The following is a 16331-nucleotide window of genomic DNA, read 5'->3' on the forward strand; positions in this document are numbered from 1 at the left end:
ACTTGTCCAAGGCCACACAGCAGACAAGTGGAGACAGGATTAGAACACAGGTCCCCTATCATTACCGTTACTCAGGATTTCACAAATGCCATTTGATGAAGGCGGTAGTCACAAGCTGGCCTTGAGTTGACACTTTCCTTCTATATTCAAATCCAGTTCTCACCTAGAAAGGTGAAAGCTGCCCAGGGCTGCAAAAGGCCCATCTGCACTTCTCCCACATCAGTGACTTCCAGGAGAGCGGAAGTGGTCTGCTCAGTTTCTGGTTTCTCACTTTGCAAAGACCGGGACACCTTCTTTAGACCCTACTGCCTTGAGCCTTTCAATAGTAACTTACTGAGGGGACAGTGTTTTAAAAGGAAACTGATACATATATGCTCAGGGAGTCACACATACTCCAATCCTAAAGTGAGGAAAGTGCGGGAACTACACATCCACATGACTCAAATCTGGAATTACAGCTTCTCAGCAAGTTATGTGCCCTATATTTAAAAACCTTGTTTATATGCTTAAGAGAACATCTGAAGATTACGTCAAGTTTTTCATAACTAAGTTTAGGACTTGCACCCTTTGACGAGAGGAGGGGGCAATGTGACGCATTTGGTTACTAAGAGCAAAGAAAAACTGTTTTCCATAAATCCTAAATACTGAATGAACACAGTATAGGCAGGCTGGAAAAAGAGAAACATGCTATTTTGAGATAAGAGATTCAGTGGTACAAAACATTGAGATTTAAATAAAAAACTATTGCAAATGAAGGCTCTCCCGTATTTTAAGTTACATTTGAATGTAAAGTAGCTTTCAGTTTTAATCTTTACCAAACCTATGCCCTGACTAAACTTGTGCAAAATGCCTTTCACTTATATTTGCTTTATTGCTCTAAATGTTTAAAGGAACTACAGGTTTCCCTTGCCATTGATGAGTGTTTGGTTCCTGAAAATACCTACGAGGAGCAAAACCAGGAAGAGTAAAATCAAGGGCTAAGGGGAGAAAGAGAGTCAAGGATTTCCCCAGCTTCTAACACTCAGAAGGAAAGTCAAAGGCTGGTGGAAAACAAATGAAAAAACACTCTAAGCTTGTTTCCAGCAGACGTGTCAACTTTTCATATTGAGCTTGGGGGCCAAAGGCAGAGCAGTATCACAAGGATACTAGAGGGGATGAGGAATGGAAAGGGAGAGGCTTCAAAGGGCCAATCAACCAATTGATGTTATTTACTGAGTGCTTTCCATGTGCAGAGCACTGTACTAAGCCCTTGGGACAGTCGGATGCAAAAGAGTCGGTAGACATGTCCCCTGACCACAAGGAGTTCAGAGTCTAGAGTTACTAGGCCAGAAAGTCACCATTCTGGGTCTTTTCAGCCCTGATCAAAAACTCTGAAGTCTCATCAGAGTCCTGGAGTGAACAAGTGTGTGAGACAAGTTCAAAAAGCTTTGGGAGCAATCACCGCACCACCCCCTTGGGCACCTGAGATGCTAATCAAGCCTTTCTGGGTGAGGATCATATAATATTTAATAATAACGGTGGTATTTGTTAAGCCTTTACTATGTGCCAAGCACTGTTCTAAGCGCTGGGGTAATTTCCAGGCTATCAGCTTGTCCCAAGCGAGGCTCACAACCTTAATCCCCATTTTACAAATGAGGTAACTGAGGCAAAGAGAAGCTAAGTGGCTTGCCTAAGGTCACACAGCAGACAAGTGGTTGAGCCGGGATTAGAACCCACATCCTCTCACCACCAAGTCTGTGCTCTTCCACTAAGCCTTCTCCATTGCTCTACCACAGGATCGTTAGCATTTCACTCTGTACATGGTAAGCGTTCAACAAATACCACTGCATGATTGATCTGATCTCATAAATAACTATTTTTCTTGTTTAAAATTCACTTTTGCCAGTATCCCAGACCCAGCAGGTTTGACTTATCAGGTAGGTAATAGCCATAGCCAGTGAAAACCGTGGTTTACCCAGAAGTGCTTAAGGTGGTAACCAACATGGTCTACAGAAACTTGAGTGTGGAGACTCAAAACTACGGAAACACCGGAATTGGCAAGGGCAACCTGTATTGAAGACGGCTTCCTAGTTGGCATTACCACTCACATCTCAGTTGGTACACTGAATGGTCCAGCTGAAATTAGCAGTAAGTGGCGGGAAGAAACAAAGTAAAAGGTAGTGGGCCAAATCTAGTGTTTTGAATAAAACAACAAAAAACAGTAAGGGAAGGGACAGTGGCATCAAAGAAACTATCATAAAAACAAATGATCAAGAAATAGGTTTTGTTCACCTACAGTGGAAAATCACTCATTACTGGTGTTACCTTGGCAAATGTTGAACCTCTGCCTTCCGACTCAATTGTGATAGTTTTTGTTCGGCGTTGTAGAATTTGGTCAATATCTTCTTCACAGAATTTAGAGCCTTCATCCTCTTCATCCATAATGGCACCATATGCCCCTCTTCGAAGTAGGTCTTCTATTTCCTTTTTAGAAAGCTGTTGAATCTGTTGAGTTTACAGATTGGATATGATTATTTTAGAATGGCGATGCTGGTGAGGGGAGCCCGCCTACGTAGACGGTCGAGTTATATGCAAGAGCTAGATTTAAATATAACGAAGATCTACTTAACAAGGTGGGGTTGAACCTCGGTAGTAAAGTGAAGTTGATGACTCCCTTTTCTTAAAGAATTTAAAAAGAGGAGAATTACCCATTTACGTGGGACATTTTATAGGAACAGTTCTGAATGGAGGCAGAAGATGAGTGAGATCATGTCTGAGTTTCTTTTCAGGCCCAATATTTTATTGCTGAGAAAGTGTGCTGTGCGAGGGTGGGAGAAAATGGGACTTTCCCCACCTTCAACAAGCCTGCAACTGCAGTGCTATCCTTGACTCCTTGCCATCTTTCAATTCCCACATTCAATCTATCACCAGTCCACTGATTCTTCCTCCCCAAACTCGCAGTTCCACTCCTTTGTCTCCACAGAGATGGCTATCACTCTCGTCAAAGACCTTGTCGTAGGCTAGACTCCTGCATCTGGCCCTTCGCTGGTCTCCCTTCTGCCAACCTCTGCCCACGCTAAATCTATACTACACACTGCAACACAGGCCAACTCCTTGAAGCCTCACTTGGGACACCTCTCTCCTCTCCTCAAAACCCTAACTGGCTTCACAACTCCTCCTGAATCGAGCCAAAAAACTCCTCAAGATTGGCTTCAAAGCTCTCTGCCAGCTCTCCCCACCCTAGATACCTGTTCTATTAACCCACAACTCCCCACTTTGCTCTGTTTCCAGCACTAATCTCCTGATTGTACCTCACTCTTGACTCCCGCCTGTCCCCTCACTCACACTGTCTCTTCCTGAAACCCACTCCCTCTCCAAATCCATCAGAATCTAGCCTTCCTATATTTAAGGCCCTCCTAAAAACTCACCTTCTCCACTTATTCCTCAACTTCCTGAACTATAAACCCCAACAGCTATTTCTAACACTTGTGTGATAACAAAAGTCATAATAATGGTTATGGTACTTGCTAAATACTTAACTATTTACCAAGCACTGTACTAAGCATTGAGAGAGAGACAAGATTATTCTGGCCTGATTAACTTGTATCTACCCCAGGGCTTAGAACAATGCTTGACACATATTAGTACCACGTTTGTATAATCACTCATCCTATCCTGACTGGATGACAGCATCAGCATCCTTCCTGATCTTCCAACCTCCTGTCACTCCCCACTTCAGCCTATACTTCACTCTGCTGCCCGGATTATCTTTCTACAGAAACTTTCTGGTCATGTCACCCCCACCCACCCCGACCCTTCCTCAAAAATCTCCAGTGGTTGCCCATCAACCTCCAAATCAGGCAAAAACACCTCACTATTGGCTTCAGAGCTCTCCATCACCTTGCCCCCTCCTGCCTCACCTTCCTTCTCTCCTTTTGCATCCCAGCCCCCAATCTCTGGTGCTAACCTTCTCACTGTGCCTCATTCTCACCTGCCCTGCCATCAACCCCTGGCCCAAGTCCTACCTCTGGCCTGGAATGCCCTCCATCCTCCAATCCCCCAAGCAGTCACACTTTCCTCCTTCAAAGCCCTACTGAAGGCTCATCTCCTCCAGGAGGCCTTCCCAGACTAAGCCCCCCTTTTTCTTCAGCGCCCTCTCCTCTCCCCATTGCCCCGACTCGCTCCCTTTGTGCTACCCTGCCTCCCCACCCCACAGCGCTTGTGTATATATATACACATATCTATAATTCTATTTATTTATATTAATGCCTGTTTACTTGTTTTGATGTGCATATATCTATAATTCTATTTACCTATATTGATGCCTATTTACTTGTTTTGATGTCTGTCTCCCCCATTCTAGACTATAAACCCATTGTGGGAAGTGACTGTCTCTCTTTATTGCTGAACTGTACGTTCAGAGCACTGTACTAAGCTTTCTAGTAGACCATGCTGCTTCTTGCATTTCATTTATATCCAGCCTCAGCAATTAGGTATATTTGTATGTTTGACTGTACATTTAATAATTTATTTGGAGTCCTCTAGTTCTATTTTAATGGCCGCCTCTCCTGTTAAGATGTAAGGTCCTGAGGGCGGGGAACACTGCACTTCTCTGTATTGAACTTTCCCAAGTGTTGAATACAATCCACTGCAGCCAGTGGACACTCAACAAATACTATTACTCCTTCAAGAGGTTCCGTATTGTCAACACTAAATTTAACTGCCAATAATTCAGGATAATCTGAAGAATACTGTATGGCTAGGGCAGCAGGCTTAAAACTGTTCCGAATTCTAAAGACCAATAGATTTGCTTGGGAATTTCTATTAAGAGAGATTTATTAGCTCAAAAAATAATTTAACACTTTAAACATTTTAAATTAATTAGAAAAATGTTTCTTCAGCATGAAAACTCTTGTTCAGTGTCTTGCATTCTGTGCAATATTACCATATAATTTACAATTTTCAATATCAAATGATTATAACTCTACCCACGGTAACAAAGCCAGCCCCAAGCAGAAAGGAAAAAAAAATCTACATACACCACCAATGCTACTTTCTCTTCCACTCATGCTCTGCAAGACTGCCTTATCGAGGCCCAGTTTCAGACTCGCCCGATCAAACATTTCTCTCTCATACGAATTACGGGTTATTAATCTGTAGACTTTCACTGCTTTGTTCTGACCAATCCGGTGGCAACGAGCTTGGGCCTTAAAATAAAAGATGTTATACATCAGAGCTTTGTTCGGAGAAAGCCTCTTTTGTAAAGTAAAATTCAGTAAATGCTGAGGTTAAAAGAATGTTCACAAATATGCAATAGTGACATAATTCGTTTTAGTGTTACCTTGTAGTGACATGAAATTCAGTGCTCTTCTAGAGATTAAAAAAGGAGGATTTTCTTACTAGCTACTTTTCTATTTTCCAATACATTTACCTGTAAGTCATTTTGAGGATTCCAATCAGAATCAAAAATTATACATGTATCAGCTGCTGTTAAATTAATCCCCAGTCCACCAGCTCTGGTACACAGAAGAAACACAAAGCGGTCCGAATCCGGTTTACTAAACCGGTCTATAGCGGCCTGTCGCAGATTCCCTCTGACTCGTCCATCGATTCGTTCATAGAGGTATCTGGCGAGGCAAAAAACAATACGTTCAAATAGACAGCTAATGCCCAAATCGAAACATGTTTTGCCAAATGTCTACACTCAGGTTCTACACTCAGGACTGTTAATAAAAACAATCAAACTCAGAAAGTCATAGCCCATGAAGTTTAAGGTTTATAAAGCATTTCTACACCCGGTCCGAAACAGCTGCATACTTACAATGGTTACCTCCACAGGAAATCAATCACTCACTCGATCAATTGAATTTACTGGGTGCTTACCCTCTGAAGAGCACTGTAGGAAGCACCTGGGAGACTGCGAGCCTGTTGTTGGGTAGGGGTTGTCTCTATCTGTTAAACTGTACTTTCCAAGTGCTTAGTACAGTTCTCTGCACACAGTAAGCGCTCAATAAATACGATTGAATGAATGAATGAGAATACAAAAGAGTTGGGAGACATAATACCTGTCATCCATTCACTCAAATCGTATTTGTAGAGCACTGTACTAAGCAAATGGGAGAGTACAATACAACAACAAACAGACACATTCCGTGCCCACAACGAACTTACAGTCAAGATGGAGACAGACATTAATATAAGAAATTATTTCTCAAGGAACGAGGAGGCAGACACTAAAACAATTTATACAGCAGATGAAGGAAAATGGACTATGTGTAAGGGCTAGTGCTTACGTTTTAGGGTGTGTAAGATAGGCAGAAAAGGACTACAGAAGGTTGGGTGTAAACTAGTGTGTACGTGGTTCAGAAGTGCTCAGATACAACCTCAATTTCAACAGATTAGAAATCAATTGAGGAAAGGCCTCCTGGAGGAATTGTGATTTCTGGCTTTGAAATAGGGAGAGGGGCTGTTGCCTGCCCGATTTGAAGGGGGATGGATTTTACCAGCAGGAGGAAGGAAATGAGCCTGGGACTGGCTCTGGGAGACTCAAAAATGGGTTCCAATAGCTGAGTTATCTTAACAGGAACAATGATTGTTAACTGGGGAGTAGAAAAGAAAATGGTTAAGCAGGAGAAAAAGGGCTGATCGACAGCCTTAAGGCCAATGATCAGGAGCTTCCGTGTCATGCAAAGACGTATGGGTAACCATTGGAGAATTTTAAGAGTGGGGCAAGTGTTCAGAATAATGTTGCAGAAAAAATGATTGAGGCGGCAGAGTGTAGAATGGATCTCGGCCTGGACCAACATGCCTAGATGGGAGAGCTTCAACAAACATAACAGCAATTCACTATTATCTGCAATAACTCCATCTCATATGGACAGGTTTTAGGCTTAGTTGAAAGAAAAATAACTGGAAATATCAAGATTTTCAACCAGAGGTTTCTCATAGGAAAATATGTGGTTCTCTTGAACGTGTTCAGTTGGTTTTCCATTGCCTAACACACTAGTTAAAAGAAATCTCTCAGTTACCTCAACTGTGAGCCCCGCATGGGACAGGACTGTATCCAACCTGATTAACTGGTATCTAACTAGCTGGTATCTGGTAGGTGGTATCTACCCCAGCATTTACCTGGCACAGAGTAAGCGCTTAACGAATACCATTAAAAAAAAGAAATCAAATATAACATGGCAATCTCCCTTCCATTTTAATCTTCCTAAATCAACCATTTAAAACATTAATAAAGAATTTCTGTCAAACCCAGACAAATTGCAACAAGAATACAACCTAGTTATGCACGATGAAATACTAAATCCTTAGGAAGGCATCGGAACCTGGAGGACATAAACAAATTGCCTCAAATTAAAATGCTACAAGTAGCGTTCTTTCTGTGTGTCTCTGAACTGTTATCCTGAAGATTAAATTTCATTAAATTTGTACCATTAATTTAGTACTATTTCAATTCAATGTGGGCTCTGTTTACATTATCCAATGTATGTTTTTGCAACCTTGAAAAATGAGAACCAAAAGTCTATTTTCCCCTCTAATCCTCACCATCCTGTTTCCAGGACAGGTATGACTATGGTAACACACAAAATCTATATTATTTCCTCCTTAACCAGCTTAAATTGTGACTCAAGTTGGATAAGTCACTCTTTGCCAAGTTGGCCTTTAGTACACTCAGTGTTGAGAGAACCTAAATGCTTCGAGCATTATTCCCAAATTACTTATGAACATTACAAAATGCCCTACCTCTTATGAATGAGATAGTCCTCCAGAATATCAAGGCAGCGCACCATCTGAGAGAAGATAAGCACTTTGTGTCCCCCTGCTTTCATTTTGGGAAGAAGTTTATCTATGAGGACCAATTTACCAGCAGATTGCACCATTGCTTGCAGATGAAAATCAGGAGCAGTTGGACTGTGCGTTTCTCTAAATTCTCCAAGAATTTTCTCTTCAGCCCCTGTCAAATTAATATGATAAGGCAGAATCAAAACACCAGGAGGTTCAAATGAAGGTGAACACTAACCAGATTTTATAAACCAAGAGGTTTCAAAAATCAAGTTGCTTCAATAACACCTTGGACTTTTATGCTTCTGCAGTGGCAGAGTGGGGGGAAAGAGGAAGGGAAGTTAGCATGGAAAATATCATCAGTTTCACAGAAACAGGTAGCATAGCCTAAATCTCAGAAATTCAGGCAGGGAATCAGGATACCTCGATTCTCTAGCTAACTAATCCAGGCCTTCCTGTAACCTGTGAGCCCTTTGTGGGACAGGGACTGTGTCCGACCTGATAGTCTTGGATCTAATTCAAAGCTTAGAACAGTGTTTGGCACACAGTAAGCGCTTAACAACCACCAAAAAAAACCCTGAAAAAAAACCAGTGCATATCAGGTTACCTCTCTTAATAACCTCTCACGGTATGGGTGTCTGTCTTTCAGCAGTTCATCTGGTTCTCTGAGCCTCACTATTTGCTGCTTTGTCTCTCTTCTTTTCCTGCCTTTTTTCTTCCTCCCTAATCTTGGACTATCTCCCTGACCAGATAAAGGTGCAGCCCATTAACCTGGTATCTGCAAGAAAGGAATGAAGACTGTTTTATTCACAAATTTTTCTTCATTTCTGTTCTTCTGACTAATAATTAAAAAATGCTAGTAATCAATGAAAAATTGATTAGCAATTGGCAGCTGTTAAGAGTGTACCCCACATATGACGCCATATGCGACCTTCCCACAGGAATCAGCTTGACAAGCCTGCTGTGGAGAAGCATCGTGGCCTAGTGGATTGAGCAGAGGCCTGGAAGTCAGAAGGACCTGGGTTTTAATCCCGGCTCCGCCACTCGTCTGCTCGATGACTTCGGGCAAATCATTTCCCTTCTCTATGCCTCAGTGACCTCATCTGTAAAACAGGGATTAAGACTGTGAGCCCCAAGTGGGACAGGGTCTGTGTCCAACCTGAATAGCCTGTATCGACCTCAGCTCTTAGAACAGTGCTTGACACATTAGTAAGGGTTTAACAAATGCCATCATAGTTATTACTGTTGTTACTGAAGCGTCCCTGTGCTCAACGTAACAGAGAAGACGACGGAATAGAAAGACGCCTTTCCCGCCTCGGCAAAAGTCCACAGATTTAGAACCACCCAGTCATCAATCTGCGGGCTCGGCAAGTGGTAATATTTGCTTCTTAAAGACACGACTGTGATTAGTAAATAGATCTTGTGAAAGAAAAGACCGAGAAAGCATTAATGCTAAAGTAATACGAATCGACATCTTTGAACACCTCTGCCTGAAGATGAATGCTTTCCTTTGACATTAGCACATCATCACTGAAAATGAGGGCCAGGTGACTTTATGTACCTTTGATAAGATACGGATGGTTGCAGCACTTTCTGAGTTCCATCATGGTGTTAACTAAGTTAGGCACATTCGCCTGCCCCGCTCCTTTCGACAAAAACGCAAAGTTCTTCTCCAGGATGGCCCGGTAATATTTCTTCTGAATATTTGTAAGTTCTACTTCGATAATGGTTTCCTCCTTAGGAGCCAACTTCTTTTCTACGTCCTCTTTCAATCGTCTCAACATCATTGGTTTCAGGATAGCTTGCAGCTTTTGCACCTGCAAAACATTTTAGGCATTCAGTTAGGATAATGCACAGAAAATACCCATAAGTGTGAAAAGGGTGTGTTTTTCTAAAGACAGATATAAGATACCTGCTCCTCTGTTTTAAGGTCCCCAAATTCTTGCATGAAGGTCGATTCGGAGGGAAACCGCAAAGGTTCGAGGAAATGAAGAAGACTGAACAGCTCTTCAACTGTGTTCTGAAGTGGTGTTCCCGTCAAAAGTACTTTGTGTTCCTACAGACAAGGATAGCTTACATTAAATTTTCATTTCCCTAATGAAATTAATAGAAGGCTGATTCTTCCCCTCCGCAAGATCATTCACGAAGCCTCTGCTCAAACCTCATACCAAAGCGATTTCTAAACTTATTCAAGCTGCAACACCGGTTAGGCCAGGGGTAACGAAAATATCTGTGTGAAGATGATTTTGGGACTCCATTTTGTACAATTTAAGTTTTTATTCTAAAAAGGGATACGAGGGGAAAATTAAAATCTGCCATGATCCTGTCGATACGAGAGAGGCGACGGAGTTCTACAGCAGTGAAGTGAAAATTATTTTTAATGAAAGGAGGGGAGAAACTGAAAGTATGGAAAATACTTGACTCTTCCAAAATGCGAGTTTTCACTATATTCCTTATGATACAATTTGATGGCAGAATTAGGGAATGTGATGTTGGGAAAAACAGCTGTGGGTACGGGTATGGTGTCAAATCTGGGCTGAGTATTAAATGCGATCTTTCCTCAATGCAGATTTCTGCAGGAATGCGCCCCAGTGAGATATAGGAAAATTAGATGATTTTCTTCTTTGGTCGATGAATCTGCTTTTTACTATTTACGGTAGGTAGTCTCGGGTTCTCATATGGTTGTCATCTATGAAGGCACCCCAGTTCTAATATGAACAGTGATCTAGCAAAAACGTCACAGTTGATGGAAATTTGCAATGGTAAATGTTAATACTTCCAAAATTAAAACTCTCAATATATGGCAAATAAAACGCCCATTCTCCTGTTAGCCATAATGGAATAATTATTTGCCATTTACTTGACTCTAGCACGCTAAATGTTAGTCCCTTAGAGAATGTACAATAAACTACAGATTCTGCCCATTTAAAGAACCTATATTCTGGGAAGGTCAAATTGTTCTATAAAAATAATTGTTTGCCATTTACAGATGCCACGACGTAGAAAGTTAGTTCCCTGGAAAATGTAGAATAGATTAGAGATTCCACTCATGTAATGGACATATATTCTGGATCAAATAAAATAGTTCTTCCTGGATTAGTTTATGTCCTATGGCATGAGTTGTTATTCCTTAGTTGTTTTACAATTTTTAACTAAAGCTTCACTGAAACATAAACAAAAAGCAAAACAAAAAACTCCACCCTTTCTTTTGACATGAATTTTAGGCAGAGTAGTTACACCAATCTCTAAAACCTGTATTATCATCTACAAAAGACGGTAAACCTCACAGATGCTCAAATGAAAACTCTGCCACTGCACTAACAATTGTAAGGAAATAAGCCCCAACTATGACTCATTTTGAGATTTCACTTACCTTCATAAATAACTACGGAACCAGAGCAATCTAAGAGAAAAATTAAGGTTTATTACCAGGTTCATGAGTTTGAGTCCTTCCAGGAGTTTACAATTTTTATTCTTCAACCTGTGTGCTTCATCAATGATCACACATCGCCATTCAATTGCATTGAGCTCCCCACAGCCACCAAGGATCATTTCAAAAGTGGTGATAATGGCTTGGAACCTGTATGCTCCTCGAATGATTCGTCCCTAAAGATTTATTAACAAACACAACTCTTGTCAGAATGTCTGAAACTCTCATTTTTCATTTTCTCGTCAAATACTTTATAGGCTGGCCCGTCTTACTCGTTACAGAACACTCTCTGCTGACCCTTTAAATTCCACATAGATGCCTTTATCTTGCCACGGAAACTCACTGAAAACTCATAGGTCTCTAATTAAATCTGAATTGGAGGGTTCTACATTTTCCGGAATGCTCTGACATATCTCTGCAAATACATTTGTTGCAATTAGGTAATCTATTATGGCTTCCTTAAGATGTTTCTATGAAAATGTAAAGCATTTATGAGTGAAACATACTCTTCACTTAAACTAAAGGTAACAATACAAAATCCAGTTAGATGTCAAAATTCTTTTTTTTTTATTTTTTAATAACTTGTAAACTTGGGTAATAAGGATTAGTAATGTCAATTGCTTTTTTTCGAACTTGTAACACATTCTGTTAGCCAGTAAACCCACACGCTTTATAGGGCCACATGTCAACGTAATCACGCCCGACTTCTAATATTTAAAACTAACAATCAAAATTACAGAGCAGGAAAGGACCCCCTTAACCCATCTAATTTGGGGCCTTGCTTCCAGCCCAAGGAATGTATAAACAATGCAGGAAAAAAGGTTGCCTCTTCTTTTGAAGATCTTTATGCCACTCAGCTGCGCATCAAAGGCAGCAATGGAGGGGTTTATTAGAAACAGTGAAAATATACTTTAAATCCAAAGAACTCAAAAAATACCCAGTCTCTCCTTCTTTCAGAATTCAGACCTATACGTTTCTACCGGGACATTGAGTTTTGTAGACCTGGACTCAAAGGATGTTGGAAGTCAGTGGAATAGGATCAAGTACACTGAGTCCCAAATGGAAGTTTTACTCTTTAAAACTAAAAACAAACTTTAAATAATTTTCTTCATGTGGTAATCTAATTAAAATAATTGAATGAAAATAATATTCTGATATGACTTAATCCCTGCCTTTGGAGGACTACTAAAAAATACCAAAATTTGTCCCTCAAATGTATTGATGGGACCCAAAAGGAAAAAAAGTGTGTGAATGGAAATGGGCACCTTCCCTCTAAATTAAAAATGAACATTCTTGGCCTTGTGTTGGTGTCTTTTTCCAGTCTATTTTCAACTGTGTTTTTGACGGAGCAGAGTACCAAAGCAGCCTGGCTCAGTGGAAAGAGCATCGGCTTGGGAGTCAGAGGACATGGGTTCTAATCCTGCTTCCGCCACGTGTTTGCTATATGACCTTGGGCAAGCCACTTAACTTTTCTGTGCCCCAGTTACCTCATCTGTAAAATGGGGATTAAGACTGCGAGCCCCACGGGGGACAACTTGATTACTCTGTATCTACCCTAGAGTTTAGAACAGTGCTTGGCACATAGTAAGTGCTTAACAAATATCATAATAATTATTATTACTATTATCAATAAAAGCACCCTACAATACCTGTGAATCCCTGAAGTACATCTCATATTGCTGTATCATCTGCCTGCTCACCAGGCTCCCATGATATACCACAACATTAAGATCAGTCCACGTGCGAAATTCTCTCTCCCAGTTTGTGATAGTAGAAAGCGGAGCGATGATCAGGAAAGGCCCTCGTATACCCGTCAGAAGGATTTCGTAGAGGAATGTAATTGACTGAATGGTTTTGCCAAGCCCCATTTCATCTGCTAAAATGCAGTTTCGTCTGAAACACACAAATATATTTTCCATCAGGATACTTTGTGCACATTGACCTTTTGTACACTGAGATTTTGGCCAAAGCCCGATATACAGACAGCTCATATAAAAATATCACTATTGAAAACAGTTTATCAAAGTTGAAGCAGTGCAGAGTATGCCGAATATTTTTCACTGATTTATGGTCCCACTGTGGATGAAACTGAACAGTTTGGATTTGCCGCTCCACGATTATGACACAACAATTGGTTTAACCCTGCTTGGGCTAATTAAAGCTACATCCCGAATGAATTTTAGATGGGAATGACCTTAGGACTCCCCACAATACGACTGCAGTAAGACGAATGGCAATGACTTTTCAAAACTTATACCTATTGCAGTTCTACAACACATCGATTTTAACTCTACCACACTACTTTTATTTATGGCTATATTGACATGAGGTGTGTGGGTGAGTGAGTGTGTCGGGGGCGGCTCGCATGGGTGCTGCAAAAAAGGGGAAAGTACTTTTAAAAACCATGAAGGGCTTGGGGAGGGGAGTTCAAAGAGGGCAAAGAGGAAGAAAGGTGAGGGCGGAGGGGGGGAGAAGAATTTCCTGACTGCCAGGTGGAATCATCAGGGAGGGTCATCCTGTCCATTTTACTTCTGATGAAGTCAAATGTCCTATTGTGCAGTCTCTGTGACTCAATACAGATATGGTAATGAAGTTATATAACTCATCTATAATTGATGGACTCTGGGAATTTAGGTAAAATCAGGGTATCCAAGGCTCAAGAACCAATCCTCCATTTATAACACCCTTCCCTGTAGAAAACTGATTCAGACTTGTAACCTTTTGTCTTAAAGTGCCGTTTTCAAGAAATAACTGTGTCACAAATCTGAGGACTACCCTAAACTGTTATGAGACTCCCCATCTTCAGCGGCAGTGCTAGTGTATTTTTGTCCCCTTGACTGGGGTCCTTCTTTTGGTTGGACGAGGCTGGTATGAAGCCTGCTCTAAAGGAAAAAAGGTCAGGTGGGCTAAAAGACACTTTATGGATTTAGGACTGCCTTTGACAGAGTTAATTTGGATGTGCCTCAGTTGCTCTCAGCAAAAATGGTCTCAGTGCCTCACCCACCTGAAAGAAATGTTGGCAGGGAGGGATAAAAAGCTATTGGGCTTAACAGTAGGAGCAATATGGCCTAGTGGATAAAGCATGAGCCTGGAAGTCAGAAGGACCTGGGTTCTAATTACGGCTCTGCCACTTGTCTGCTATGTGACCTTGAGCAAGTTACTTCACTTCTCTGTACCTCAGTTACCTCATCTGTAAAATGGGGATTAAGACTATGAGCCCCATGTGGAGCATGAACTGTGTCCAGTCTGATTAGCTTGTATCTACCCCAGCACTTAATACGGTGCCTGGCACATAATAAATGCTTAACAAATAAAATTAAAAAAAAAATCTGCTCCTTGTAGAGGAAAAATGCTAAGCTGAAAACTGGGAATTAATGAGGGCTGTTGACGATGGCGGTGTCAAGTCCGTGTGTGTGGGGGGGGGCGGGGGGAGGAGAGGCGGACACCCTTAGTGGGGAGTGAGGGCGGGAGGGGACGTGGGGGACCCCTTCCCGAGCACCATTTAAGGAGAGTGAGCAGCATTCTTGAGCAGGTGCAGCTGCGGACGGTGCCGTGAGTTGTGGCAACGGCAGCCACCATCTCTTTAAACATGCCCTTGAAAGGAGAGGGAGAAGAGCAGACGGCAGTGCAAACCTCCTATTTCAAGCAAGGGAAAAAAAAAATCCGGGAGAGAGCAGATGGGGGAGGTTTTGCATACTGCAGTTGCAGAGAAGGCTCCAGATGCAGAATAGAGCTCATTACGCAAATATTATAGCAAAGTGGTCTGGGTGGGTTCCAAGTATGTTCGGGCTCCATTTTCCCCTACTCCACAGGGAAAGAATCCCCAGAGAGGGGGAGAGGGGAGCTCCCTATCCCTTCTTCTCTCTCTCTCGCTTCCTGACATCGGGCAAAGGATAAGAGGTTGGCTGTTTCCGCAGCTGTTCTGAGGTAGCCATGAAAAGAGCTCACCTCGTGCACACGCTTGTCGGTTTGGGAAGTCCTAGGTCCCCGCTAGAAACCCAGGGCATGGGCACCTCCTGGACCTGCTTCTGTCACGCTCTTTTAGAGTCGGTCACACCACTCCTTCACTTGTACCCAGGGAGAAGTTGCCCTATCCTTGTATCAGTTCACATTCCGGGAAGCCACGAAGCCCATAATGCTGCCCGGAGCATACTTTCGTAGGTCAGATTAACTCGGTCATAATATTTTCGAATTTTTAAAAACTACTGCCAAGGATATTATAGTTATGCAGAGAAAAATCTCCCAGTTAACTCAAAAGTATTATGGAAATCATTACGAAAGCCATTTCAAAATGGGTGGATACCCCATCATAAATACGAACCCAAGAATGTGATGGAAAACAGCTGCTATAGATTGGATTGGAGCCACGATAATACACCAGTAAATCCTGGGAAATAAGCCAAAATCTCCGCTGTTTGAAAAGCGTTTTTAAGAAGTGGTGTTTATTGACACTGTTGTTCCCCAGAGTGGAAATATTACAGGAACATATGCAGAGAACAGAATCTGCAGAGCCGATAGGGGTAGCAATAAATGAAGAGGCTGAATACAACAGAGGAAAGTTGCTTATCACCTTGATGCTTGGGATGGGTCTGCTTAATCAACATCCTAATCAGCCCATGGCATTTATTGAGGACTTACTGTGAGTAGGGCACGGTACTCTGCGTTTGGAAGAGTACAGTGCAACAGAGTTGGCAGGTACGTTCTCTGTCCACAAGGAGCTTAAAGTCTAAGGTCCTTATATACTAGACCCAAGTCTAGTGGGATAACTGTCACAAAACCAAGACATACTACTTTCCAAGCGCTTAGTACAGTGCTCTGCACACGTTAAGCGCTCGATAAATACGACTGACTGACTGACTGAATGGATACAGTCAACTACCTAGAACTGCAATATGCTTGGCAAATACTGGCATTGCTATAATGTATAAAGACAGCATTAATCTGAGGAAAGAAAAATCAATCAACACAGTCGTTTGCTCTTATTTTCCTTTCTGCTAACTTCCTCTTCACCCCTAGTACCTTTTGGCTTCTAGTTTTCTTGACGGTAATCTTCCTTACAGAGAGACGATCATTTCCAGGAAGCATTTTTTGTTCCCTTGAAGGGTGGAACGTAACTGAAAAGTACGATGCTGAT

General features: G+C 41.8%; 1 protein-coding gene across 8 annotated transcripts in view; it reads right to left on the minus strand.

The window, feature by feature from the left end:
- The window catches only part of CHD9 (chromodomain helicase DNA binding protein 9), a 208292-nt gene that overhangs the window by 34557 nt on the left and 157404 nt on the right, over positions 1 to 16331 (minus strand). For all 8 annotated transcript variants that reach the window (XM_029075871.2, XM_016226833.3, XM_016226832.3 and 5 more), the window contains 8 exons: positions 12847 to 13090; positions 11197 to 11373; positions 9680 to 9823; positions 9329 to 9584; positions 7729 to 7939; positions 5411 to 5606; positions 5019 to 5186; positions 2305 to 2484 (listed from right to left, as the gene is read on the minus strand). In XM_029075871.2, the coding sequence (XP_028931704.1) occupies positions 2305 to 2484; positions 5019 to 5186; positions 5411 to 5606; positions 7729 to 7939; positions 9329 to 9584; positions 9680 to 9823; positions 11197 to 11373; positions 12847 to 13090 (1576 nt within the window). The remainder of the gene's footprint in view (positions 1 to 2304; positions 2485 to 5018; positions 5187 to 5410; positions 5607 to 7728; positions 7940 to 9328; positions 9585 to 9679; positions 9824 to 11196; positions 11374 to 12846; positions 13091 to 16331) is intronic.

Source organism: Ornithorhynchus anatinus, chromosome 11, assembly GCF_004115215.2.
Source record: "Ornithorhynchus anatinus isolate Pmale09 chromosome 11, mOrnAna1.pri.v4, whole genome shotgun sequence".
Classification (NCBI taxonomy): Eukaryota; Metazoa; Chordata; class Mammalia; order Monotremata; family Ornithorhynchidae; genus Ornithorhynchus; species Ornithorhynchus anatinus.